This window comes from Daphnia pulicaria, chromosome 6, assembly GCF_021234035.1.
Source record: "Daphnia pulicaria isolate SC F1-1A chromosome 6, SC_F0-13Bv2, whole genome shotgun sequence".
Lineage (NCBI taxonomy): Eukaryota > Metazoa > Arthropoda > Branchiopoda > Diplostraca > Daphniidae > Daphnia > Daphnia pulicaria.
In genome coordinates, this window is record NC_060918.1 from 20,656,536 (window position 1) to 20,684,078 (window position 27,543).

At 39.2% G+C, this 27,543-nt stretch overlaps 3 protein-coding genes and 2 long non-coding RNA genes across 9 annotated transcripts; 2 read left to right on the plus strand and 3 right to left on the minus strand.

Annotated features, from left to right (window-relative positions):
• Positions 1-200: 200 nt before the first annotated feature.
• LOC124344411 (sodium/potassium-transporting ATPase subunit alpha-B-like) lies at positions 201-5,767 on the minus strand. Of its 2 annotated transcripts, none has more exons than XM_046797949.1 (24): positions 5,624-5,767; positions 5,177-5,465; positions 4,873-5,076; positions 4,654-4,767; positions 4,346-4,598; positions 4,085-4,263; positions 3,983-4,010; positions 3,830-3,891; positions 3,543-3,741; positions 3,347-3,461; positions 3,148-3,280; positions 2,870-3,062; positions 2,560-2,808; positions 2,350-2,488; positions 2,115-2,257; positions 1,911-2,048; positions 1,786-1,842; positions 1,640-1,701; positions 1,471-1,565; positions 1,175-1,349; positions 1,000-1,047; positions 852-934; positions 683-784; positions 201-508 (listed from the first exon to the last, which is right to left on the minus strand). In XM_046797949.1, the coding sequence occupies exons 1-24, from the start codon at positions 5,632-5,634 to the stop codon at positions 388-390; spliced, it is 3,192 nt and encodes a 1,063-aa protein (XP_046653905.1). In that variant the 5' UTR covers positions 5,635-5,767; the 3' UTR covers positions 201-387. The 2 variants fall into 2 exon arrangements, with proteins under 2 accessions (XP_046653905.1, XP_046653904.1); XM_046797948.1 differs by having other exon boundaries at positions 5,177-5,468; positions 5,624-5,766.
• A 1,828-nt stretch (positions 5,768-7,595) lies between these two features.
• LOC124343435 (proton channel OtopLc-like) lies at positions 7,596-12,894 on the plus strand. The gene is made up of 15 exons (XM_046796741.1): positions 7,596-7,712; positions 7,769-7,849; positions 7,933-8,919; positions 9,010-9,078; positions 9,145-9,587; positions 9,675-9,767; positions 9,807-9,870; positions 9,943-10,044; positions 10,140-10,239; positions 10,612-10,752; positions 10,825-10,985; positions 11,066-11,722; positions 11,786-11,971; positions 12,037-12,141; positions 12,216-12,894. The coding sequence occupies exons 3-15, from the start codon at positions 8,902-8,904 to the stop codon at positions 12,423-12,425; spliced, it is 2,349 nt and encodes a 782-aa protein (XP_046652697.1). The 5' UTR covers positions 7,596-7,712; positions 7,769-7,849; positions 7,933-8,901; the 3' UTR covers positions 12,426-12,894.
• Positions 12,833-20,391, minus strand: LOC124343438 (6-phosphogluconate dehydrogenase, decarboxylating-like). Of its 2 annotated transcripts, XM_046796744.1 has the most exons (12): positions 20,288-20,391; positions 16,300-16,421; positions 14,914-15,033; positions 14,617-14,812; positions 14,490-14,538; positions 14,361-14,392; positions 14,113-14,284; positions 13,898-13,982; positions 13,604-13,839; positions 13,393-13,529; positions 13,096-13,318; positions 12,833-13,016 (listed from the first exon to the last, which is right to left on the minus strand). In XM_046796744.1, the coding sequence occupies exons 1-12, from the start codon at positions 20,293-20,295 to the stop codon at positions 12,921-12,923; spliced, it is 1,476 nt and encodes a 491-aa protein (XP_046652700.1). In that variant the 5' UTR covers positions 20,296-20,391; the 3' UTR covers positions 12,833-12,920. The 2 variants fall into 2 exon arrangements, with proteins under 2 accessions (XP_046652700.1, XP_046652701.1); XM_046796745.1 differs by lacking the exon at positions 16,300-16,421 and having other exon boundaries at positions 20,288-20,385.
• A 2,047-nt stretch (positions 20,392-22,438) lies between these two features.
• Positions 22,439-23,854, minus strand: LOC124343441. 2 transcript variants are annotated; one of them, XR_006919259.1, is made up of 5 exons: positions 23,551-23,854; positions 23,087-23,463; positions 22,859-23,023; positions 22,596-22,796; positions 22,439-22,532 (listed from the first exon to the last, which is right to left on the minus strand). It is a non-coding gene; the product is annotated as an uncharacterized LOC124343441 (long non-coding RNA). The 2 variants fall into 2 exon arrangements; XR_006919258.1 differs by lacking the exon at positions 23,551-23,854 and having other exon boundaries at positions 23,087-23,531.
• Positions 23,855-25,148: 1,294 nt separating this feature from the next.
• Positions 25,149-26,237, plus strand: LOC124343442. 2 transcript variants are annotated; one of them, XR_006919261.1, is made up of 4 exons: positions 25,149-25,273; positions 25,341-25,622; positions 25,687-25,905; positions 25,968-26,237. It is a non-coding gene; the product is annotated as an uncharacterized LOC124343442 (long non-coding RNA). The 2 variants fall into 2 exon arrangements; XR_006919260.1 differs by having other exon boundaries at positions 25,687-26,237.
• The last annotated feature ends 1,306 nt before the right edge of the window (positions 26,238-27,543 follow it).

Genomic DNA, 27,543 nt, shown 5'->3' on the forward strand with positions numbered 1-27,543 from the left:
ATGCCAACCTATGAGCCTCCTCTTCCTTTCTTCGGAGTGTGCGCACTTCTCTATAGCATCGTAACATTTTTACATCACGTAGGTGAATCGCAAACCCGCACTGAGTTTATGTTCCCTGATGCATACAAAAAAAATTTTTATGTTTATTTTCCAATATTCTGGAAAAGATTAGTAAATAAAAACAAAACAAAACGATTGGGTGATTTGCATTGATTCTATTCATATTTATATATAATATTTAACCCATGTTCACCATTTTTGCGCAATTACAAAATTATTATATTTAACAGTGTTATGTGATCATCACACATTTTCTAACTTCTCTGTCCGATTTTCAAACAAGAACAGTCTTGAAGAAGCAATGACGTAGCTAAAATAGTTGAACTGTTAATAATAAAGTTCTCGTGAGCACCAGCCGTCGGGGAATTTTCGAATCCATGCCTTCCTTGCTTCTTCGTAAAGGAAATTTAAGATAGAGAAGGGAATCGCCGGAAGCCACCAAGTAATACTGGAAAACAAAATCAATAATACAGTCAAAAACAGATTCTAGCTAGATAATAATTATTATGTGTATAAAATTTGGATCCTAAACCCTTATATTAATTTTTAGCAATTTTTAGACATTTATTTGAAAAATAGTTCAGACCCAATAGTTAAGGGCTATCATTTTTAGCGAGCTTACCGGATTGGGCGGAGCTGGATGACGGTATTCAAGCCGGGTGTGTAGATGAAAAAACACGTCAACAATGTTTCAAAGAAAAGGGCGAAATTCATCAATTTGTTTCTGTCAAGGAAAAAATTTGATTATAATAATTATATCAATATCTGTAGAAAATTCTTGAAATTCTTACTCAAAGCCATGTTTGAAAGTGGATAGCCTTCTCGTTTTCCTGGTCAGAAGGGAACTCCATTGTTGAACCACCACGTTTGCAAACTGTGGGAACGATGAAATAAGAATTTCAAATACAAAAAATGTTATCAGAATTTACAAATACTAACATAGGCAGCGTAGCAAGTTTTCTCTAGTTCTTTCCGGGCGTTGTAGGTCTGCGCACAAAAAAACAAAACAAAAAACAATAAAATAAACGAGCAAAATAAATATTTAAAAAATGGACGAAGATATCACGTACGTACATATGTCGAATGTTGACATCAATAAGCAATTGTAACCTACCCATTCTTGGCCGTATGAATCTTTAAGGTCGTTTATGGCTTTAGAGTCCCATTCAGCTCGCATGCCTAACAGATCGTAGGGTCTGAAACCGTTCTCTCCAAGGATGACGAACATGGCAAAGAAGCAACCAAAGCTCTCCAAAACTCCCGTATGCCAGAAAGCAATTTCTAATAACCTGTTTTTATCATTAAGAACAAATTGTAATTCATCGAACAGTTATTATATTAAATAACAAGCCTAAATTAAGGACTGTTTTTTTTTTTAATTTTTTTATAGAAATGATTATTTCTACTCACTTATTGTCGACAAGTTTGTCAGTGAACATATTCCTGGGTTTACGTTTCATGATGTCACTTTCTGGTCGCTCGTATGAGAATGAAATAGCGGGAAACTAATGAGAAATAGCCAATTACTAGTTTGAAATTTGAATTCACTGCAATTCAACAAGAAGATATTTCCGTTTACCAAGTCAGAGCCGAGATCGATACACAAAATCGGAATGGCGCCAAGCATCAGAGGCATATTAACTAAAAAAAAACAAAAAAAAAACAAATATAACGGTGGCGTTAATTATGCAGCAATAAATAACTGTTGGTGGCGCGCAATCTTACCGACAATGAATACCACGAAGGGGGCAGCCTCCGGGATTTTAGTAACCATGGTGTAAGCTGTAATAAAGTAATAACGTCAATCACTAAACATTGCACGATTGAGAAATGATGAGACAAAGACACACCAATTGATTTTTTGAGATTGTCGAATACCAAACGGCCCTGTTCAACACCCGTAACAATGGAGGCAAAGTTGTCGTCGAGAAGAATCATGTCGGCCGCCTGTTTCGAGACGTCAGAGCCTGTGATGCCCATAGCAATACCTGAATCATTATGGCAAAATTTGACTGTGATAATCCGTTTAAATTGTTTTCTTCATTCAGACAAACCGATATCAGCTTTTTTCAATGCCGGCGAATCGTTAACACCGTCTCCGGTGACGGCCACAATGGATCCAAGACGCTGGAAACCCTCTACGATGATGAGTTTCTGTTGAGGCGATGTCCGGGCGAAGACGATTTCCGAATAATGTCTGATAAATGATGCAATTCATTTATTTTTTTAGATAAGGTACATAAAAATCAATAAATAAATAAAGCCAAAAACAGTAGAAATAAATAATACCTTAAAATGTTGTCCAGTTGATCCTGGTCGAGTTCGTTGAGATCAGCTCCGTGAATGACGATGGCTTTGGCCATTTTAGGATCGAGATCCCGTTGAGGGATCTTTAATCGCTCGGCAATTTCTTCGATTGTTTCGTTGTCTATCAAATCAGATTTGTGGCATGAACACATACCGTGAGCACATTCGTACCGTAAAATAAAGATTTATTACTGGGTGAGATAATGCCGACCGATCTGGCAATCGCCTTTGCCGTGATGGGGTGATCACCGGTCACCATGACAACTCGAATTCCAGCCGAACGGCACAGACGGACGGCATCCGGTACAGCGGCTCGCGGAGGATCGATCATGGACATCAAGCCAACGAATCTCAAGTCTTTGATGGGGAAGTTGATATTGTCGATGTCAAATTTGAAACCGTCTGGGAAATCTGCCGCTGGCAATTGTAAATCGCAAAATCCTACAACAGCGTTCAATTAATTGTCATTTCTCGATTGTTAACTTTGGTGACAACGGCTCACCGATCACACGCTCTCCCAGGCCTCCTAATTTTAAGTAAGCGTCGTCGATCTTTTTCTTCCATCCCTCATCCAGCGGAACTTCTTTGCCATCCACCAAAATGGTTGAGCACAAGGCGCTGATTCTTTCAGCGGCTCCTTTCATGACTAGGATGTAGTTTGAGGATTCAACTCCACTTAGTCGATGAACAGACACCTAACATTATCACGAAGAAGAAAAAAATTGACATGAATCATCGGCTCATTTCCATTCCTAACCATAATCAGTGGTTTGAGTTTACCTGATACTTGTTGGTGGAGTTGAAGGGGATTTCACAAGCTGTTGGGAATTCTTTGCGATATTCGGCAACGTTACCGTCGACCTGTTCCATACACTTGAGAATGGCTTGCTCAGAAGCGTCTCCTTTGACGTCTCTGAAAAAATATTGTAAGGTTGAGGCATTCCACTTTTGGACAAAAAATTAATCATTTGTTATAGACCTCTTTGAAATAGGTCTGTCTTCCTGTCCAGGAACAAACTCGGCTCGACTGCATAGTTTGCCTACCTGGCTGAGTTCCTTCCAGCCAGACGCGGTATTGTCAAACACCACATCACCTGAGTACGATTAGCGTTTAGATTTCTCCAAAATGGTTATTAACCCAAGTCAAGGATTCGTATGGAAGCTTGAAAGCTTACTGCTTTGGGATTCACTGGTATCCATTTGTCGAATAACGTCGTCAAACCAGACGTGAGCCACGGTCATGCGGTTCTGCGTTAGTGTGCCCGTCTTGTCGGAGCAGATGGTCGAAGTAGAGCCGAGTGTTTCCACGGCTTCAAGATTCTTGACTAAGCAATTCCTCCTGGCCATCCTTTTGGCCGTCAATGTGAGAAGAATCTGCGCTCAATAATTTAAAGAGTAATCGATTCAATTGAGTCATTTCGAAAATATAGTAATATATAAAAAAAAAACACAAAATTATTACCGCGACGGTCGGAACCAGTCCTTGTGGGACGTATGCCATGACGATTCCAATCAGAAAAATAACTGTGCAATAAAAGGAAACACAGTCGTAAAAACACTCGCGCTTTGTAAAAAAAAAAGAGTAACAAAATCAATGTTTAAGTAAGTAGCTCACTTGAGTTAATCCAGCTGTATCCAAGGACCTGTAAGTGCAACAAAGTGAGATAAATTAGAGAAAAATCTGTAGGTTGTTTGGTAGTTTTTTTTTTAAATGTACCATGGCGACAATGAAGATGATGGAGCCAGTAGTAATAGCGATCATAGAAACCAAGCGAATAAAGCCTTGAATTTCACGGGCCATAGGAGTCGGTCCGGCATCGACACCAGATGTTAGCGAAGCAATACGACCCATGACGGTGTTGTCTCCGACCCTGATGATTATCCCTCGGGCCACACCTTGAGATTTTGGCAATCAAACTTGAATGAAACTACCGCGACGAGACGTATGTACACAAGGTAGGAAAATGTCAAAAGAAACCTTCGACAGCGTTAGATGAAAAGAAGGCCAGATTTTTGGTCTCCAGCGGATTGTTGTGAGTGCACTCGGCCGATCGGGCTTGCGGCTCTGATTCACCGGTCAACGAAGAGTTGTCCACCTTGAAATTGCTGCACGAGAGGATGAGAATGTCGGCTGGCAGGCGGTCTCCGAATTTCACGTCGATAAGGTCTCCCACTACCAGATCTTCAACTTTCATCGTTACCTTCTTTCCGTCTCTTGTAGCTTCGGCGAACTGCAAATCATTAAATTTATAACTAAACTTTGATACAATAATAAATCACGTTTACCTGTGGAATCATGCCTTTGAAGGAATCCATAATGTTGCTGCTCTGCCTTTCTTGATAATAAGCAAAAATGGTAGTTCCGATAACCAATATGATCAAAATGATCGATAACCACAACTGAAAACAAGAAAAAACAAAAAAAACAAAAACAAAAAAAAAGTTAGTCGCATTCAACGAATTACAACGCATGCCAACTAGGCCTAAAGCAGCACTCAAGTGTACGTTATCGTAAGACGGCTGATCCGAAGTGCTGTACTCCATGAAGAAAGCAGCCATGCAGAGGAAGGCGCCAAACAGGAGCAAAAGATGGAAACCACCAAACAGTTTGCCGAGAAACTTTTTCCATTCCGGCTCGCCTTTCATGGGTTTCAGAGCATTAGGTCCGTCTTGAAGTAACTTCTCTTGTGCGTACTGTTGCGACAATCCCTTTTTGATAATAAAAAAAAACACACGCCAGATTATGTTATTCGTATTTATATTTTATCGGTATCAGTTGATCGTTGGTGGATGTTGGGTAGTACCATACCTTGACTGGATCTGTTTTAAACCTGGAGAATAAAGTTTGCAGGGGGATCTTGTGCTCATCCATTTCCAGCTCCTGTTTCAAAGTCTTGAGCTTTTGATCACGGCTGTCATTACTCCACAAGCTCATCAGCGAGCTCTTCTTCTTCAGCGGTGTAAACGGCTTGGAGTTCAGAGCGCTGGCCGACAAGCCCGTAAAAGTGACGGTTGTCTGGCGTCCTTCCACCGCGCTATCGGGCTCATAGCTAGGGTTGACTTGGCCAACGGCCGCACACGGACCAGTCGAAAGTCTCCTGCTTTCAAGAGGGAAAAAAAAATTGTAAGTTTAAATTCCTTTTGTTTATGCCGGTTTATGCCACACCAGCGTATTGCAAATTCACTGAAATAACTCAAAATAAACGTTATAAAATTCAGCAATTGAAAACACCGGAAAAGAAATCGAAATGTGAACCTTCTAAGCATTTTCCCCGGCGATGGATTCCTTTATGAACTTGTAATTGATACAGTCAGGGGCGCTTAGATGAACTGTACTATAAAGAGGACAATGCTGAAGAGGACGTAACTTGTCAACGTTACACGCTCTTATGGCCGAAACAAATTCGTTCCGTCTTTTTATATGTGTCCAGTGTTTTTCTTTGTCACTTGGAAAAACACCGACTCTTTCACAGCAGTCGAATCCGGAATAAACCGACGGATTTAAAAGTTAAAACGTTCGATGAATCCTTTGCATGGCGTTACCAAACAGACAGAAAAAAATGTATTCCACGTCCAAAACCTGGTTTAAACTCACGTTGGAGCTTCGAACTAAAGCATGTCATCAAGAGAGCGTTATTTCACCATCGACAGCTTATTCCAGGTAATCAACCTTGGCACGAATCGCTTAGAAAATCCCGGCAAATTCGAGCAGCTTCAATCTATAAGAGAAAGCAGAGAGGAGGAGGCAATAGGGGAATTTTTTATCCAAATCTATTAACTAGTACGTTAAATTAAAGACCCATTTGTACATTTCGACTTCTATCTCATTATTCAGAGATAAACACTGTAAATTTCTGTGCACATTCTTATTATCCTTTCAATTTATAATTAGCAATCAACCAATAAAATAATAAAAAATAAATAAACGAGAGTTAAAGTAAGTGTTCCAGGGAAATCAATTTTGCCAATTAAGTACCATACTTCAAAAGTGCAGATGAACTAGGTGTCCATCTACTAAGCTATTCATTATGCACGATTGAAATTGCATTATACATAAGCAGATGAAGAAAGACGAGGAAAGAAGCTGCTGCGTGATTCGTTTTTCTGATTACGGTCGAACTTTGGAAAACGACCTGACTTTTAACCCAGTACGTTTTTTTTAAATGTTTTTACAATGACCCTCTGTGTGTTTTACAGTCGAGAATGGCAATTCGCTAAGATTAAGGTGATTCCAGGAGCTCATTTCTGCCAGTCAAATTGAATCGAACTTCTCACGTGATTTGAAAAGCCAATAGACGGCCTAAAGTTTTGCGATTAGCACAATTTATTAATCGGATTGACCTACATATCGTTTTTATTATTCCGGGATTACGAAAATCATGGAAAATCCGTGAAAGCGAATTCAAATATGTTGCGCAATCAAACGTTTGTAGCCTAATTGTTAGCTGATGTTGACCATGTCAAATGAATTTATCTCAGGCGAATTGTTTTTTAAATATGTCCCGCTTGCAACACGCTCTCGAGTCTCGACACGTATCACACTGATATTTAAAAAATGGAAAACGGGGTTGCCGCACCGTGCAATTTTACATTACGTCATCGCCATCCAATTATTCTGAAATTTAATAATAATCATTACGACACTTATTCGTGTACCTAACGACACAAGGACCCGCGATAAACACGAGCTTTGGCAGACTATACTTGACCCTGCTTTTGAATAAAACCTCACTAGACCGAAGGGTCTGACAGTTTAGCATTTAATTGCTGTATGCTGCGCACTTTCAATGCGGCACGTCCTTTCTCATCCATGAATATTAACTCCGATTTCCCGAATCAAGAACGCTCTTTCTTTTCTTTCTTTAAATCTTTAACTAGAACCCGGCGCTCTAGTCCACTCACCCACACGTTCCAATACGAATCGACCTGAAGAGCTACCAGTTGTTGTGTAATGCCGTATCCATCAGATTAGCATAGAGTCCACGATCCGGTCGATTCCGGACGACGAAACGACGTGTGTCTTTTTGCCGCTATCAACGAAAGAATGAATGTTTGTAGGGTTCCGATTGGTTTTCATTTCTCGTGCAAACGAAAGAAACAAATTCCCTTTTCTTGTCATGCCTCGTTATTTTTTCGCGTGCGAAGGAGGAATAGACAAACGACACTTTGAAGGAGGGTAGAAACAAGGGCACGCGTACGACAAGTGCATTACCCACTTGTGTGTCAATCGTGTCGTCAAGGACAACGTTTGAGACAGGGAGAGTGGGTGAGCCAAGAAATCATCTCTGATGCGCATTCTGGCGATATTCCGGCTTCTCTAAAGAGTCTATATCGTAATCCTGCTGGTAAGTTTTGTTTTTCTTTCAGTTTCCAAGAAGAAATATGTTTTCGATTTTTTCAGGGTGAATGTTAACAATATGCCAAAATCCACTGATACTGCACTGCAGTCGACTGCAGCTTATAAATTCCAAATGACGAGAAAGTATTATATTTATGTATGCCATCTTTTGATGGTTTGTCTTTGGTATACTTTATTAACGTTTTTCGACGTGCCCATTTTATAAGATTTCGCCTTCCAAACGAGGGGAAACTGCATAGAGAGGAGCTGGAGGACAAAAAAAGTTTTGATAATCAAGAGCTTGTCAATCACCATATAAGAAATTGCCGTGTCTTATTACCGAGAAATAGGAGGGAAAATCGCTGAAAAACTTGTTGAATAGAAGCTATCGGAAGCTATGTGATTGGACTTATTTGAGCTTTCTCCAATACTGTTATTCGTTCTGTCAATTTCCTAGCCTAATTACACAACTCTGGAGTATTAAAGCCTATTGGGAATAAGTCTAGTTCTAGCAGAGTATTAACTATGTCACATAAAATAAGAAGAAACGAAATTTCTTGAAAAAAACAAAAAAAACACGCAGCGGTGTTCTAAATTCAAGATCTTTAATTACCTATTAACAGTCCCGTCAGATATTTTGAAGAAATCTCCAACAAATAATCTGAACGACCTGAAATTGTAGATGTGGAAGAATAGACAAAAACTCAATAGCTGGTGAGATCGCATAGCGACCGGCGCATTTGTCTGTCTGCACATCAGTAGTCCTCGGTGGCCGGTGCGTGAACCTTCGTGATCCGAGTCACTGCTGCTTCATTAAACGATCGGTAGGCACTAGACGAACTTGGGCAGAAGAGCAATAACTATACATGGCAATCAATGGCAGAGTCTGCTCAATAGTTAATTGGATTTCAGAACTATGGCGGTCAAACGTGAAGACCTATAATTACTTTCATTCTTTCTGAGAGTTTAAATTTTTTTCTTATATAAAAAACTTGTTTCACTGCCAAAATTTCAATGTATTAACATCACCAGAAAGCGATAAAAATATAGAAATTTTTGAAGAAGAGCGATGAGTGTTAGGGCGTTGGTATGGACCAACTTTCAGTTGCTTGCTAACACCGATCACGCCTGGACGTCCAACACAGGTACTACGGCATTTCTTTCATCACATAAGTAACTGATTGAATTACGCCTGGATGTTTGCCTTACTTTGGGTACTACTATTATTGATATTTTTGATTCCGCTTTGACGCACTGTCAACTGCCATGCAATGTAAACTGTTCAACATATTCGGTTCATATAGTTAGGTAGGGTCGCCTTTTTCAGCTCACAAGTCAAAGCAGAATCACCTGAAGAGTCTCCGAGCGACGAGGTAAGGAATGAATATTTCTATAATGTTTTAAAAATCTGTGAAAATAATTGTGCGATCCCGACTCAGGAAATGCTAGCCATCGAGTACGCGTCAGTCGTTCAAGAGAGAACGGAGCCCGAAGTCGAATGCATTCTAATAACAAATACCGGAGAGACTGCTGATGAACACTCAGTGATTTTGCCCGAAAATAGTAATTTGGCCCTCTACGCCGATCCTGTTGATTCCATTGTAATCTGCAGCGATCAAACGACAGAGACGGAAATGTCGTTGGTGACTCTACTGAAAGATGAGCCAGCATCACAGAATTATTGCGATTGTTGTGACGGTGGAATTCCGCCCGTCCTGCAAAACGAAAAAGTCCGTCGCCGTTCGTCACCCGACATTGTAGAACAGTCTGGCGATTGTGAAGATGATTTTAAGAAGTCGCTTTACTTTGACCAACAATCCAAACGAATTTCGTCTGTTAGATGCAACAGCAATGCACATAATCGGCGTTACCCATCTTCCAAGTAAAATTACATTTTTTTCTTGTATAAGAAATTTGCTGTAACGGTAATTCATTTTTCTCATGCGATACTATGATGGACTTTGAAAAGGAGATATTGTCTGACACCCATGCACAGCACCTTTAACATGTTGAGCAATGTCGTGCCTACACCACTAGTTGCACGATGGAAGGAGCGAGGAGAGTAAGATAAGATACTATAAGACATTTAATAATAACTCAGATTTTCTAACGATTTCGGTTATTTTCCACGACTGGATTCATCTGGCAACAGCAACGCATTGCTAGTAACTTCATTCATTACAATCGTCAGTTGATAAATACAATTACAAACCTAATAATGTTTCTTTTAAAAATAGACAGTTATCAGTGCGTTGTACGCCAAGCTGCTTGTTGTCATGGGCTTGGCCTTCCCCATGACCGAAGTTATATCCAATCACGTCCCGTCTTTTTCCTATTTGGTATGTGATACGCTAAACTCTCAATACGAGCGCGGTTCCCAGTGATTTTCAAACTATTTCCATTTTTGTCATTGTGTTTCTTCATCTGTATGCAGGGTTTCTATCTGTACTTGTACTTTGGCTCTATCGCCTACTTCTTCTTTGTCTTCTTCAATATGTTGAAAAATAGAGCGGCCAAGGGTAATCGCTACTTCGGTGAGCTACATTTGATATTTGAATTCTTTATTGTGTAGTGTGCGGTTCACAGGCTTTTAGACTTGCCTGTTGTGATAGTGTTTACAAAACAATGTCACGGTGGCGATTGTTATGCACGTCGCTCACGCCGTGGCTGATAATTATAATGGCCAGAGCGCACCGCCCCGTTCCGCTTTATAACGTGTAGAAACGTAGAGACGTGATTGCGGTAGCTCAGTAAATATGCGAGTTGCACTTTCTTTCTGATTGATTACATAACCCACATTTTTATATCTGCGATTTCGTTGTAACAGTAGACTAGGTTAGCTGCAATGATTGATGCAATCAAAACCATGCATAATTTTAATTAAACTAAATTGGGTCTTTTTACAGGATGTGGAAGTATGAGGCCGTCCAAAATACTAGAGCTCAAGGATATGAACGGCGACCATTCGGAGGATTCTCCACCACGTATCTATGAACAATCAGGAACGCAACACTACGGAAGTTTCTACCTGCGCATCGGAGCTGTTGGTTTGTTAATTAGTATTGATGACACATAATAGGTTATTAAAGTTTAAATATTTTGTTTTAAATCACTCCCAGCTTTTGGTGTGGGTTCGATGATATATTCCGGTTTGGAGTTCGCACAGTACTTTGAAACGGACCCGACCAGTGAATGCCACAACATTTTAATGGCCGCAACTCCAGCCGTCCGAATGGCTTTTACTTTCATCCAGATGTATTTCATTTTCCTCAACGCCAAGGTGATTAAATTTTCTTGGACAACTTCAAAATGATGTGCACAATCGAAACAAATTGTTTGATTGTGTTTGGATGTTTGCAGATGGCGGCTTATTGCAAGCCGAGAGCCATCGCTTATTTTGGCTTGATGCATATTGTGGCGACTAATCTCTGCGTTTGGCTTAACGTTATCATCGAAGAGACCAAACACGAAATCCTTCATCAGTTTTCTCATCACGAATCAGACGGTCATCACGGCAGTCAAAGCTCGACGCCAACAACGGTTCAAAATTCGGTTGTCGTCCCGGAATACGGAAGCGTTGTTGCCGAACCGCCCACCAATTCGCTGGTAGACGAGTGCAAGAGATCAGAAATGATGGGCAACGTCGTGCAAGACGCCAGCCAGTTCCTCTTCCCTTGCGCCATCGAATATTCGCTGATCTGTGCTGCTATTCTTTACGTCATGTGGAAGAACGTCTCGATGAGCGAAGATGATGGCGGAATTTACAGCCGGAGCAACTCTGCCGGATCGGCAACCGGACGCCGATCAAGACACCAGTACTCGGTAGACTGCGCCAAAGCCAATAAAGGTCTCTTCGCTGGCATCTTCGTTCTGGTTGGGATCATAATCAGCCTCATCCTCTTCTACGCTTTGATTAACAATCACACTTTCAGAGCGCTGGCCATTATGGAAGTTGCCGTGTCTCGGTTGTTGCTTTTCTGCGCTGCATTTATCTCTACAATGGTCGGCATCTATCAGGTATTATGTATAAATTCGAATTTATTATTCATTTATTTTTTAAAATGATTTTTCGTTCGACAGATTCGCGAACTAAAATTTGATTCTTCGCGCCACTTTGGATTGGACGCCGTTCTATTGGTGGTGGCTCAAATTGGGCTGATGGCGTACAAGTTGTTCACGGTGATCGCTTGCTGTTACTCGGTCAAAACGGAAGGAGAAGACAACTCGACTCTGGTTCTGCTAAGCGCTCTTGCCGCCACCTTCCAGGTTCGATCAAAATTTATTATTTCTCAATGAAAACTCGATATTTATGGAATGTTTATTTGCATTAGGCTGTGGCTCAAACTTTGTTCATTCTGGACGCATCGAGACGACACACTTACACCGTCGACCAGCAATCTCGCAAGCCAGGACGTGAAGTGGTCACTTTCCTCTTGGTATATGCAGTTTAATATCCTTAAAAAATAAGGATGGAGGATTGAATGTTTTTGTTTTCCTTTTTTCGTGGTAGATATGCAATATCGCCATGTGGGCGGTCAATACGCTGGAAAAATCTAGAGCTGACGCCAATCCGGTGCAACTCGAGTTTTTTGGTCTTTGGCCATGGATTATCATCATGAACGTCAGCATGCCATTGACTATCTTCTATCGCTTCCACTCGACAGTTGTCCTCTGCGAAATCTGGAAGCGATGCTACAAAGTCAAACCTGATTTGATGTAGTTTTGGCATTTAAAAAACGACGCCAAAGTATATTCTAATAATTAACTTTACATTGTGGAATGCAGTATTCCATCGAATTAACATTTCACCGCGCCGTACGTTTCTTTATTTGTAATTCAGCAGTTATGGGTATTTCGTTCTTGAAGGAAAAAATTCCCAATTTAGCTTCACACCAAACTCTAATCCTTTAATGCTTCCAAGAATTTAATTTGTCTCATTTCTTAATATAGCGCTTATATTTATCACTCGTATAACCGCAAATGATCGCAGACACAAGGCAGAGAAAAATTGCATATCGTGTTATTGTTAGTGACTGATGGTTAGTATAGATTTGCTTGGAGCACAGCAGTATTTTCATATAATTGTTTCTCCTATTTGCTACGATTACGAATCAATCCTTTGTCTCATTCATGTTCCGCTTATTTTATTATTATTTTTTAATATTAATAAACGTGATATTGATCATGTATACTGTAATGGATCGGAAAGGATGATTTATTGTGATTTTCCTTGATTCCAATCGTTATGATGAAATACGCCAGGTTGTTCTAGTAATTCAAATGTATGAGCTCCGTAAAAATCCCGCTGGGCCTTTAAAGAATAGATAATTATTGAGGGTAAGTGTTGTTATACTAACTCCACTATGCAACGATAAAATATTTAAATAAACCTGCAACAAGTTGGCAGGAAGTCGCGGACATCGAAAACTATCATAATAAGATAGGGCTGCTGAAAATGCCGGAGCTGGAATCCCATGGTTGATGGCGGTTACTATAACCCGGCGCCAAGACATTTGAAAATCCGCCAATGTCGTTATAAAATATTCATCCATCAACAAGTTTTTCAGCTGAGGATTCAGAATAAATGCGTTTTTGACATGATCCAGGAAAGTACTATGGGAAAAGGAAATTAATAATGTTATATGTTTCCACATATTATATGTGGGCTAATAAATGAAGCCATTCACCTTCGAATAACACAACCACCTCTCCACATTTGGGCTAAATCAGCGCAATTCAAGTAACATCCAAACAGCCGAGGTAGACTTTCCTGTAGAAGCATGAAACCTTGGGCGTAGAGAATGATTTTAGATGCCTGAACAGCCTATATGAGTAAAACAATAACTCAGTATAATCTCAAATTTTATGCTTTTACTTTATTCAATGATTTTACGTTACCTTCCTTATATCATCTACCATAGAGGCAAGGTTACCATCAAATTTCTGATGACTGGGGCCCACTAGCTTTGTGGAAGCTGCGACACGGTCATCTTTGAGGGCAGAAACGAATCTCGCGGACACTGATTCGTTTATCACTGTTGCTGGTACACCAGCATTCATAGCTTCAATTACGGCCCACTTACCCGTGCCTTTTTGAGCGGCTGCATCACGAATCTTTTCAACCAGATGATCACCTAAAAAAATTTTGTAAGATGCAGCTACTTCGTGTGATCTCTAGTCAATTTTACCAACCAAATTTATCCTTAAATCTGAGAATTTCTGCCGTGTTTTCCAATAAACGCCACTCAAGATTGCCAGCATTCCAGTTATCAAATGCCTGTATAAGGAATAATATACGAACAATTTAAATGCGAATTGTCTTGTCAAATAGTTGTCCTCAAACATTTTCGGGCGTGTTCCTAAATTACGATGTATTTTATTTGAGTATTGTTGACAAGACTGCCTACCTCAGCTATTTCTGTGAGGTCCATGTTCAAAACATCTCTCATGAGATGATATGCCTCGGCAAGTAATTGCATGTCAGCATAGCCAATTCCGTTGTGGACAGTTTTGACGAAATGTCCTGCGCCTTCCGACGATGTTGGGTTACCAGAAATATCCAATCCAATCCAAGAACAACTTTTTGGGGGCATTTGGAATAAAAATTTAGATTCAAAGGACTTTTTGATCAAATGATTTAACAGACTGTATATACCATGGTTTTCCATCAGCTTTGGCTGATATTGCCTAAAATAATGTTTGATCTTTAATGCGCACTTTGCTGACTATAAGGAATACATTTTTATCCGTTCATATGGATTTTATAATAGATATCAGAATTTACTTGCAGGATATCTTTGGTGTGCAACCATCCTTCAAGACTTCCGCCTGGCCTGTGGAAAAGTTTTTCTTAGATTGTTTCATTAGAGTCTCAATATTAGTCGTAAATGCAATGAATTGTAAAACACTACATAATAGATGGACCATGTCTGGCACCCTCTTCGCCTCCAGAAACACCAATCCCCATAAAATGTAAGCCAACATTGCGGAGTGCTCGGTATCTGCGTGTGGTATCGGATTGTTCTGAATTGCCGCCATCCATGATTATATCGCCTTTATCGAGTAAAGGTGTCAATTCATCAACCACGTAATCAATGGGTTGCCCAGCTATCCAGAAAAAAAAATGAGATGATGTTACAGAATTTAAATCACTGACCCGGCACAGTAGGTAGTTGAATGAAAAATGTTGCGTACAAATTTAAAATTACCACTTATCATGAGCAGAATGCGTCTCGGTTGTTTAATATTTGTAACAAAAGACGAAAGATCAAAGGAACCAATGACCTTTTTGGCATCGACCAACTGCTTAGCTTCTTTTTCAAGAAATTCTGTGAAAATGTTGATAATTAAAACAAAAAATTCGCAACAAATTTCTAAAATTTCTATAATGTTCGGGTTTTTTTGTTAAATAAATAAATAAAAACATTTCCGTAACTATGCTAATCTCATGAGGGCCAATTTCTGTCGTGAGTCCTGAGACTTTCCGGTTTCCACCCGATTATTTCAATCAATTTGTGATCCGGAAGTGTTCAAGTTGAAAAATCTGACAAGTCATATTTTAAGTTTACCGAATACGCTATTTATACGCTAGAAATTATATGAAAACGTGATTGACAATTTTAATAAAACATTTCCTATGTGTATTGTCATAATTTTTTTGAAAGCTGCTAACTGTTTCATGAAACTGAACTTACAGGAATAGAACTCAAATAGTGTACAGCTCATTTATCAGATTCCGGCGGATTTCGCAAATTATTGCAAATTCACAATACTATAAGAGATTCGATAAATGTTATTGAATAATGGTTCATGAAATTGAATTTCTAAATTTCAGAAGCAACGATAAAATTTCTCGGCACTTAACGTACTACAAGCTGCCAAATTGCATTTTTAAAAATTAGCTTCGGGGGGTTTTCCACTCCCTTCTAGGGTATACGAATTTAAATTTCAAACATTTTTCTAGATTCTAGATTTTTTGGAATTTTCTACGAATGTTCTGAATTTTCGAAAATAAATATTTTTCTTAAATTTTTTAAATTTTCGAAAATTTTTCAATATTTTTCAAAAAAATTTTCAAATTTTTTCAAAATTTTTTCAAATTTTTTTATCCGTATTATAGTATTTTTCCGAAAATTTATGGAGTTTTCGTTGTCAAGGTGTATAGACCTATCAAGGTGTATAGACCTACCAAGGCTATAGACAACGTAACGATGCTGAGTTGCCAGGTCTGGAAAAGGTCGAAAATCTCGATTAGGGAAAAAACAGAGATAAGGAGATGGGCCACTATGTGTAAAGTCCAGCAGTCGACATTTTGCCCCCTCCCCCTCCTCAGACGACGAATTAGACTGCGCTGCTCCTTTCGGCGAGCTACGGAAGCACTTCCCAGTAGTTCTCCCCCTTCAGGAACGCCCCTACCGCCAAGTAAGGTAAAGCTTCCGGAGCTTTACACAGACTTTACACAGTAAGCCATCTCCTTATCTGTGGCTTTATCAAACTCAGTCTAGTTGGACGGGCAAACTACACACGTGTTAAAGCTACGAAGACAACAAATCATGGTATGAACACACCCATCAAAGGTTTTATGAATGAATTACCCTGCAATAAGCGTTCTTGGCGAGTTGTTCGATTGTAAACGGAAACACGGAATCCGTTATCGACCAAGTTTAATACCAAATTTCGTCCCATCACTGCTAAACCGATTACGCCAATATCGGCCCTTAATAGAAAACAAAATAGATTATGAATGATTATAAGGAAAAGTTTGGCTATCGGTTACTTTTAGTTGGAATAAGACCAGAGAAAAGGGAGATTGGTCAGCTTAATGCTAAATTTGAAAAAAAACGGACACGGTGTCAAGCAGTGCCACTAGCGGTTGGTGATATAAATTAGCGGAGCTAACCGTTGGAAATTTGAAACTTTGGAAATATTTGCAATTCTTGCAACATTGCCATACCAACCACGTTGCTATGCCATCACGTTTCTATTCTATTAAACACATTTTTTTACGTTTTTTTTATGAAAACCCAGATTCCTGGCCTATTCAAATTATTTTTGTTTTTAGTAGTGGTTACAGTTTGCACGGAAGGATGGGTTTGTAATATGACTATTTAGCTGCGGGGCTTGACAGCATATTCCCTGAATATATTTAGGAAACATCTCTTGCACTTGATTTAGACAAAAGATTTTGTCCGCGCTAGCTTCAAGATTTCCCCAAACAGGGGTAGAGTGAAAAAACCTTTGGTAGCTCGGTCGATGTCAGGTTTCTACAAAAGGTGTGATCACTCCTACCACTTTGAAACAACGAAACTATTTCAAAACCATATAGTCTGTCGCATTGTCTGGGAACCCATCCTTTCGTGCAAACTGTAACCCCCCGGCAAATAATGTTAATATGCCGAGAATCTGATTTCTCGTACAGTAGGTTTAGACATATAGGGAGGTTCGTCGCGGTTGCCATCTTGGCACGATATTTGTTGACCCGTAGTGCAGCCACATCCAAAAAGCATTGGCATTGTCCATAAGAAAAGGTTACGAATGGAAGGACAGTCAAGGAAGGGACGAATAGAGTGGGGAAGAAAGGGGTCGGTCACTCTTTTTTCCCCTCTCTTTTTGTTTTTCCACTCGTACACGTTTCTTATGGACAATGCAAATGCTTTTTGGACGTAGCTTCACTACGGGTACACAAATACCGTGTCAAGATGGCAACCGCGAAACTCCCTATAGCGCTAAGAATTAACTGCGCACACACATGAGAGAGGGGTCAGCAAAGGGTTATTAAACTGAGCCATTCCGTACCGTGTGTTAGTATAAAAATTGCAATAAATTCAAACATTAAAATTTTTATTTGAAACTTGTGCTGGTTAAGTTTATAAACGATCTGTCCCCAGAGATGGAGTGGACCCTATGTTCTCGAAAGTTCATAAGATGTTCAGTTCCATGCAAACGTTATTGGACGTTTTGTGGTCCTTTATCTCTCAGTTCTTTTTCTTTGCCTTGCGACTAACAGCCACACCTTTTATTCTCCCCTATCTCAAATAAAAAAGAGAAGCTTACTATGTGTTTATTATTAACAGGGCTCTTACCTAGCAAGACAAGTTTTCTATTGACCTTTCTTGCTAGGTATTAAGAGGTAAAACTAGGTAGGTAAGAGCCAAACTTGCAAAAAATTGGGCAATATTCAAAGTTATAATACTATGGTAATTTCTGGCAATTTTTAATGACATTTTTCGTGATTCTTTCTACGTCGCATGACGCTTATCCTGCCCCGGGGGATCGAGAATAGAAAAGAAAAAACCACTAGACCCCATTGTTCTTTCCCATTTTCTTCCCTCCATTCATATACCCAGCAAGGATTTCAAGGCCAATGCGCCACAAATATGAATCGGCATTTGTTCTTTAAAAAAATCGTAAAATATTAGCATGTTGTCCAAAAAAATTTGAAACTTTGTCCAGTTGTAGAAAACTATGTCGTCGACTGTTTGAAAACTTTCAAATGAAAATATACAGTCCCCTCCATAAGTATGGGATCACCCCGCGCCGTTCCATAAGGCGGCGTGTATTTTTCATATGGGTTTTTTCGGTTGGCAAAAATCGAAAAATGACATAAATTCACCAAACTTGGGATTTATGTCATTTTACGTCTTTTTTATTGTCTGAATTTTTTTCAGATTTTTTCCCCTATTTTTTATGCCTAGAAAAGTGGCGCACAAAGTATCGGATCACTCCGACGCCGCCCGTGTTGTCTTATGGTGCAAATGGCTTTTCACATTGCTTTTTATATATTTAATTTCCTAGAAGGAATTTTTATTTTCAAACCGTGTATACAATACCCTTTCATAAATTTACTGTCAGTTTTTCATGATGATATGAATTATTTTCGAATTTTCCCAGATTTATTCGTTTCCCGAGTTTCTGAAATAAGAGACTGCAGAAGACTTCATTTACGGTTGACAACCTCAATCAGCTGGCCTAGGCCGGAAAATTAGTTTCGTTTCTATACACCATTGGCGCTCTGCTTCCTTTTTTACTTACGTATATATATACTATACTTTACGTATAGAAATGACACTAATTTTCCGGCCTACGCACTAATTTTCCGATACTTTGTGCGCCACTTTTCTAGGCATAAAAATAGGGGAAAAAATCTGAAAAAAATTCAGACAATAGAAAAGACGTAAAATGACATAAATCCCAAGTTTGGTGAATTTATGTCATTTTTTCGATTTTTGCCAACCGAAAAACCCATATGAAAAATACACGCCGCCTTATGGAACGGCGTGGGGTGATCCCATACTTATGGAGGGGACTGTACATATTTGGATTTATTGCAATTTTCTTCCTAATACACACTTTGGCATGGAAACATACGGCCGTTAGCGACGATGTCTCCAAACTTTAAATCTATTCAGTTGCGGGGAAAATATAGTACCCAAAAAAATCTTGGGAATGCAGTCATTTCATCTTCCCGAAGATATTTCAAGATTTCGTTTGCAGTAACTCAAATGTGAACTATAGCGAAAACAAGGGGAATACTTTGGCTCGTAGTCCGTGTTTCCTAACTTCACGAGGGTACTGTATTTATGGAATCGGGTCTGCTACAGTATGGACTGCTCTAATTAAGGACGGGATTCTTCACCTATCTCACCGTTTTAAGGCTAGTCGGTGGGGTATTTTCATGAAAAAATTTATGGAAATATAAATAAATTCAGTGCTTTTGGTTATTCTAACTATAGATATAATAAGGAAATTAAGAAAATAATGTCATTTTACTTTCAGCAGGAGGGGTAAAAAGTAAAAATACCGGTGCCATCTAGCAACCAAGCACTCCAAGCTCTTAAGAATATACGCTACATTGGACAATATAGTTAGGCAAGTATGTCAGAGGACTAGAAATAAGAGAGTGGTCTCTTTATCTAAGTTTTCACACATATGGGCATCTGATTGCAAAATCTCAAGAGGTTAGAGGAGGTTTGGTTTCAAGGCAAGGGGGATTGCTGGTATTTTGCTGCAATTTTTGCTTGACAGAGATAATGTTTTCCGTTTTTGATTGGCATGCTAATCACGTGTTCTGGCAGACCATTAAAGAATGTCTTTGGAGATTCAACCATACGCGCTGACACAACTTGCAGCAACAGACCGGCAATCCCCAATTATGGTGCTCACTAAAGGCACTCGCACGACTTTTGGCTCTGCGGATCGGGTTTCAACTTTCCAAAAGTTTTTAAGGTAAAACTATTTGAGAAATAAAGTTAATATTTACTCCCTTCAATGCTTATTTTGATTGCTAAAATTGTATTACTGGTTCTGATATAAGAAACTAAAAATGGAAAGAAAATAATGCATCATAATTTCCTTAAAAATCAACTTAACGCAACAAAAATATACGCAGCAATGTAGAAAGATGACAGTCAATGGTGATAAGAAAAAAGATTAATTTTTTTATATTTAATGAAAAATTGAATTTTTTAAAGGTCGTTTTCCTCATTGTATGGTCATCACATACAACCCCTACCTCTGCTAACTTAAAGATAACATTGACACATTATAGAATTAGATACAGATAGAGAACGTATATTGATTTACTTTTCCATGTTGGTAAAAAAACTCAATTTTCTTTATAAGAAGCACAATGCACTTTCACTGGTTGCTTTCCACCAGACAACTGACGATAAGAGATACATACTGGCACACCTGCTTTATATGATATCGGAATCACAATAAGGTAAGATAAGGCTATGCAAGAAATCCTTTCTCTTCCTTACCCCTCCCACTAAAAAAAGAACTAATTGGAAATAAATGATGACTAAAAAAATGCAATTGTTGAAGAGAGTTGTTGAAAATAGTTGTTGAAGAGAATTCCCTCAAAATAAAATACGATAGTGTCCGAAAAGCAAATCTTTTAGGAACGACCCCAAAAGCCAATCCACAAAAGCCAAAAGCCAAGCCCAAAAGCCATCCACCGTTCAATAATACGGCGCTTTTTTTCTTAGAGTGATACGAAGCACGTCGGAAATAAAAAACCTAAGGGTCTTTTCAAATTTATTGCTTACGTTTTTCGGTTTTTATGTACGACATGGAGATTAATATAGTATATATAAAGATTCAATATTATTTGTTTTAAGTGTGGAGCGAGATAGCAAGGCTTGCATCCTTTGCGCTTAGCGTCTGCTTACATAGCGGATCTTGAGGGAAACGCACGCGAAGAAAAGGACGGGACCGATATAGGTTACGAACTTAAAAAGGAGAATGCCGATAAGAAAGTGGGCCATAATCTATCCTTTTAAGATTCGAGAGAGGTTTCCTTTCAAAATTGAGTGGGTTTAACTATCCCTACAATTTCGTAATATGGACGAATTCATTCGAACTTTCCGGATTTCTATCTCGTTTTAACGACAGACAACGACCCGACAAATATTTTTGTACTCAGTTCCAACATTTTACCCCCTTTTACTTTTTCCTCGTTCTTATTTTATCATAACTTTCTAATCCACACATCTTTACCCATTAACCCAAAGCCTTCATTCAGACCTTGGTCTATAAAGGTAGAGGTCTACGCACGCACTGTCGTCTGCTAGTAGTTTTGTCTGCTAATTCTTGAAAATAAATTGGGGCACCCGCTGGAGGCTCTGACTACCCGGGTCAGTCATTCCTTTTAATGACAAAGTATAAACGGAGATTTTTCGTTGAAATATTCATTACAAATAAATACAGTAACTACCCGAAGTTGGGAACGCCCGAGCGCGCGCGAGAGAACCTTATGGGGGAATGCGTTTTTTCTCGGTGTTCCCAAAAAATCCAATTTTGGCCGTAGTCATTATAGTTAGCATTAAGCTGAATTTTTTTCAGATTTTTCTTATCAAGTGTGGGGTTGTAGAGTGTAGGGTTAAAATGGATCCCTAAGTTTGGGAACACTCTATAGAGCTCCATGCAAAGTAGGGTACTTTGAAGGGGGATAAGTACAGAAAGAATTAAGGTAGGAAGACGCGAAAAACTCTGAAATGAAGAGCTTCACAAGCTGAACAACAGTCTTCATTTTCAGATTTTTCGCATCATATTGAACTTCATATTTGGGAATATTTGGAAATTCATATTTATTACATTAATTAAAAACCGAATTAATTTTTTGGCCCGTTCTCCCCCCCCCCCCCCATTTCCACCCACGCCGGGTTGTAGCCCCCTCATAAGCGCGTGATTTCTCTGTTTAACAGAGAAAAAGGTGCGCGGGCTTGGAAATGGAAAAAAAGCGTCCGCTCAACTGTCGTTTAGTTGTTTGGCGCTTACATTTTTTCGCTTATTTCAGTGCGACACCTAGTGGTAAAAATTAGTACTTTTTTATATGTTTGCTACTTTTTCGTTCTAATTTCCAAACGTCAACTTAAAAACAAAATCAAATGTTCTGTCTGTTTTTTTTTCTTTCTGTTTAAAAAGTAATAAGTATACCAAAAATAGCATTATACTGTCATACATTCAATAATCAATAGAATAGTGTATAATTGAAATTGTTTGTACTTTTTAATGGACTGTAAATTATTAAGAAATAAAGTTTCAGTTTCACACCAGTTGTTTTTATTTGTCAAGTTAATCAAGAGAAGAGGTAATCATAAGACAAATAGACAAAAGTGAAAAACAATTATGATTACTTTTAAGTGTGTCATTCATTACATCACAATCTCACCAGTCTTTGACAATGTTGTTGTTTACTTTTAAGAACAGTAACATCTCGAAGTGTATGTCAGTCAAATTCAAACGTCTTGGAGAGAAAATCAGACCTCCTTGGCTGAAAAGTCTTTCAACTGATACCGATGATGGGAGTGTAACATTGTATCGTCTGAAAAAGAATACAAATAATTTTCATTACATTAGTGTCAATTAGAATTAACTAGTATACGACTTACATTTACATTTGTTGGATAATTGGATAGTCTTCTAATTAATCTAAGCTGTCACAAAAATTGAGGTAGTTTTCAATCTCTTCATCAGATCTTTTCTTGGTTGTTTTCTTCGAGATAGAAACAAAATAATTCTTTTTCGTTGTTTTTCTGGACTTGGGCCAGAAAAAGACGATGAACTACCATCACTGATTTCACCTGAGCTGTAAATGAATATATAGTAGATACATTTATGGCTTCATCTTTTAATTTTAGATGTTCTTACGAAGAAAGCTGTTGCTGGATGCCCTGAAGACGCTTAAATTAACAAGTTAGCAAACTCTTTATTGCACGTTCCATATCTTCTTCTTTTTCTAGCCATGAGAGCTTAAAAATGGGATTGGTTATTGTTGCTAGCCGAAGTTCGTTATCCGAGAACATTTGGTCGAATCTAATAAAAATAAAATCATTATGAAAATCAAACAAATTTTTCATTGTAAAACCCAAAATTTACCTAAAGTGTATGGCATTCAATAGATTATCTACTAGAATACTACACGTGTGATATTATGATGATTCTTTTTCGGTTAAGAGTACTGCATTACTGGAATATCGTGGGCAAGTGAAGACCAATGTCAAAATTTCTCTTTTTTTTCTTGACCAAAGTACAAATATTTGGGTTTCGGATTGGTTAAATCTATTGCCACGAAAGCCTTTTCGTGACGCGACAGACTTGACTCACTAATGCCACGAAATCTGAAAATATCGTTTCGTGTCTATTAATATCACTTTGTCTATTGCCATAAAAGCTTACTAGTCCTCTGTTTTCGTGAAGAACTCGTCTGAAACGGCTATTGCCAAGACATTTCGTTGCAATAAACAAACCGTTGACTATTGCCACGAAACAAAATAAAGACAGATAGTTGGCGTACAAGAGGCAAAAGTCAAATTAAAATAAACGGCAGATAGATGGCTTACCAAGCAAAAGTCGTAGCCCGAGGCGTAGCTAGTATCTAGCAATTTGAAGTCTTACACCAGCGCGGAGTAGCTAGAGCGTCCGCCGACGTCGTAGCCCGAGGCGTAGCTAGTATCTAGCAATTTGAAGTCTTACACCCAGCGCGGAGTAGCTAGAGCGTCCGCCGACGTCGTAGCCCGAGGCGTAGCTAGTATCTAGCAATTTGAAGTCTTACACCAGCGCGGAGTAGCTAGAGCGTCCGCCGACGTCGTAGCCCGAGGCGTAGCTAGTATCTAGCAATTTGAAGTCTTACACCAGCGCGGAGTAGCTAGAGCGTCCGCCGACGTCGTAGCCCGAGGCATAGCTAGTATCTAGCAATTTGAAGTCTTACACCCAGCGCGGAGTAGCTAGAGCGTCCGCCGACGTCGTAGCCCGAGGCGTAGCTAGTATCTAGCAATTTGAAGTCTTGCACCAGCGCGGAGTAGTTAGAGCGTCCGCCGACGTCGTAGCCCGAGGCGTAGCTAGTATCTAGTAATTTGAAGTCTTACACCAGCGCGGAGTAGCTAGAGTGTCCACCGACGTCGTAGCCCGAGGCGTAGCTAGTATCTAGCAATTTGAAGTCTTACACCAGCGCGGAGTAGCTAGAGTGTACAGCGTGACATTCACAATATTTACCAAAAATTCTCACAGTGTGTGTGTTTTGTCGTAGCTATTGAAAAGGAAAAAATAAAAAATAAATTCCATAAGAGAGCAGCACACGGCAGTACAGGTGTCCAGACCGGAAAAGGGCCACCCCCATGCAATTACCAATTAGATAACACACAGTTTGGTGGATGTGTTCGTTTTACGTGTGTTGGCAGCTACGCAGCTACCAAAAAGTTTCTAGTCTCTGGTCGGATTACATTTTTTACGTTGATACTTGATGGTAGTTTTGCCTCAGCATGAAAATTCGAATTTTTTTAATAAAAAATTGCGTAATAGTGTTGCCCTTGTGACTGGAAAGGCGTTTCATTTATAAAAAAAAAGTTAGGAGGAAAATGAAAAATAAAAATTCAATTTAGTCAGGCCTTGTTTTTTAAATCTATCGACGCCGTCTGTCTGCTATTCATGTGTCAAGATGGCCAAGAACGATTGGTGGCGAAAGTGGATATAGCTTACTAGTCTGTGAACTATGCCGTAAGTTTTTGTCGTTTCCTCTCTGTTTTATTCGGGAAATTTCCCTATCGGCTGACGTTAAAATTAAAATAACAGACTTTCGTCTACCCTCACCCTCACTATGTCGTGTGGGAAATTTCAGTCGGTGTCCGTTGGTTATTTTGGGTTGTGTTCCGTGATTACCTCTATCTCACACCCCATCATCAACATTTAATGGCATTGTTTCCTAGCAAAACAGAAAATGTTTACCTTGCACTGTGACAATATTGGATTCTTAATGATTGCAGAGAAAAGTCACAGTTGAGAAACAGTCGCACTACAACTTCACTGTAAACACTTGTGTGCCAGTTCTCCACCGCTCCTGTGACAGTTAAATTAATCAGCTGAATAACGTGTGGGAAACAGTTGGGTTTTTTTTACCCTCTTTTGCAGTAAATTTCAACCTGTCACATTATCTACGAAGCTCATTAGCAATGCATTTTCTTGATTTATAATTGTTGAACCAAATGTTGTTTTGACTAATGATGAATTTCCTCTTGTCTTTCACATATTCAATCTCACCTGTCGCCCGGTTTGGTAGTGGATAAGCATGTGAGTATAATAACGCATAGAAGCCAAGAATAATTGAAAATTTAATTTTCTTTTTTTTTTCACACAGGCGAACAGATGCCATGGATTGGACGGGAATTATGAGGAAATTATTATCGAGAGAGTTAGCTCTGGTTTGGGATTCATCATCTCGGGTGGACCTGACAAGCAACACATCTGCGAAGATCAAGCCATCATTCTGACGAAGATCATCACGGGCGGTGCGGCTGCTATCGCCGAACGAATGAAGATCAACGACGTCATCTTGAAAGTGAACGATGTGTTGGTGGTGAACGTTACCTATTCAGCTGCAGTCGAAGCGCTCAAAAGGGCAGGAAACATCGTCCGTTTGGTGAGTAACCTAGAAACCTTCCATTTTCGTTTTTAGTAACCTTTCTCTTTTTGGTTGTCTACAGAGCGTAAGTAGACGCAGACAGCCACGATCTCCTCGCAGAGTCGAAATTGTGTAAGGGCAACAAAGGAATGATTTTCACCATCACGTGCGTATCGGGAAATAAACATATTACCGGCGATAATGTAATTTACATTACCAAGATAATGTGAATGGCGGAGTGGCTAAAGTTGACGGGCGAATAGTTTTCAGCGAAAAATTGATTCTCGTCAGGAATTTACACGTACGTAACGTAAAAATAACAAACAAAAACAGTGTTGATACTAAAAAAAAATTTGTCTACAGTTGTTGACGGAGAAAAATCTAGAGAAAGTTTCGCACGAGGACGCCTTTTCGGCGTTAAAGTAAACATTGGGTGTTGCATTGGGTGTTGCATTGGGTGTTGCATTGGGACATTTTCCATTGGGTGTTGCTGCAATTTTGTTTCAGACCTCGTCACACTTGGAGCAGAATTTGTCCAACATGTAGTACCATTTTAGAAATGATTGTTTAAAACTTAAAATTGTTCCATTTCCAAGGGAGAAGATTGAGGGACAAGAAAAAAAAAATTAAAGATATTTTTATTGCTCACATCTTAAGAAATGAATGCAAACTGTTAATTGTTATAATACTGTCTTTCAGACACTCATGCTCAGAAATATATACGCAACACAATCTTCGTATCTTTCTTCTCGGTAGAGACGATTTATAATTCCAGCATGAATATTGCCGTGAGGAAAGGCCAGTTTGTTGCTACCAATCAATCTAAGATTTTTTCTGATGTGATAATTTTCAACGTACTCAGCAATTGCATCTGCGTCGCCTTTCGTACTGGGCAGCTTGTGACAAGGCTTCAATCCGCTAAATTTATTTTCACGGTCCACGGAGCACTGGTAGAAATAGTCTTCCAATCCGGTACAATTAATACCAACATGTCTAAATATAAATCAGAATATTAGTATTTCTTCACGTATTCAATTTAAAAAAAAACATACCCCAATCTGGTGTGAAAAAAATCCCAACGGTCCAAACTCAAACGTTCCAAAATTGGAACTTGATTTCCAAATACGATTACTTTATTTGATATTGGGATTTTCATTGAACCTTGATATTTTCCGCTAACAACAAATCTATTTTTGAGCTGCTCTAATAATTCGTACAGTTCATTCATTTGTTTGATTCCACTTGAGGTGAAGGCGTTGCGCGAGCAATCAAAAACGAATCCTGCCGCAAACGGATTGAGCATTGAGCACAAGTTGTGTGTGCTTCCAGGAAACAAAATCTGGTAGTTTTTCTTCATCATCAAATAATGGCCAAGTCTCGTCTTCCCCGTATTTCCATCGTAATCAAAGACCCATAAAATTTTGCGGTCACACTGTTCTTCCAATCTCTTGACGACCATTTTCTGCCACGGACGTAGTGTCAGGTCGAATTCCTCCTTTGCGTTTTCAACAAGGGCATACGTCATAAAAGATTGATATTTATCTCGATTGAGCATGAAGTGGACATTTCCAGTAAAATCAGGAGGGGAACTATCCAAGCGGACCTTCTTGTAGATGGCAGCGAACATTTTTTCTTCCGGTGGTTCAGAACGGATACTACTAGAGTCAGGCAAAACAACACGAAGAGAAACTCCTTTCTGTTCAATAACATCAGATGAGTAAAAACGACAACCTGTAGCCACGATGTATTAGGAGAGGTGGGCAAACGCAAGAGGAAAAAACTGTGCCAACTTTCGGTAATCATTCTCACTTCTGCCGCTAGGTTTTCTAGTGTTAGTGGCCCTGGAATCTGGCGCGAAGTTTAACCATTGTGGATAACGCATCGTGGTTTAAGGGTGTTTCAGTTCAGTAAAAATAAAATTAACACCATGCTAGTTTGT

Excerpts from the sequence above, each read along its gene's own strand:
- LOC124344411 (XM_046797948.1), bottom strand. Across the intron at positions 5,077-5,176 it reads TTAAAACAGATCCAGTCAAG|GGATTGTCGCAACAGTACGC; the intron begins GTATGGTACTAC and ends ATTATCAAAAAG. Across the intron at positions 1,350-1,470 it reads GACAAACTTGTCGACAATAA|GTTATTAGAAATTGCTTTCT; the intron begins GTGAGTAGAAAT and ends TGATAAAAACAG.
- LOC124343435 (XM_046796741.1), top strand. Across the intron at positions 9,079-9,144 it reads AAGAGTCTCCGAGCGACGAG|GAAATGCTAGCCATCGAGTA; the intron begins GTAAGGAATGAA and ends ATCCCGACTCAG. Across the intron at positions 9,768-9,806 it reads CGATGGAAGGAGCGAGGAGA|ATTTTCTAACGATTTCGGTT; the intron begins GTAAGATAAGAT and ends ATAATAACTCAG.
- LOC124343438 (XM_046796744.1), bottom strand. Across the intron at positions 13,530-13,603 it reads TGGTAGATGATATAAGGAAG|GCTGTTCAGGCATCTAAAAT; the intron begins GTAACGTAAAAT and ends TTACTCATATAG. Across the intron at positions 13,319-13,392 it reads GGTGGTTGTGTTATTCGAAG|TACTTTCCTGGATCATGTCA; the intron begins GTGAATGGCTTC and ends CTTTTCCCATAG.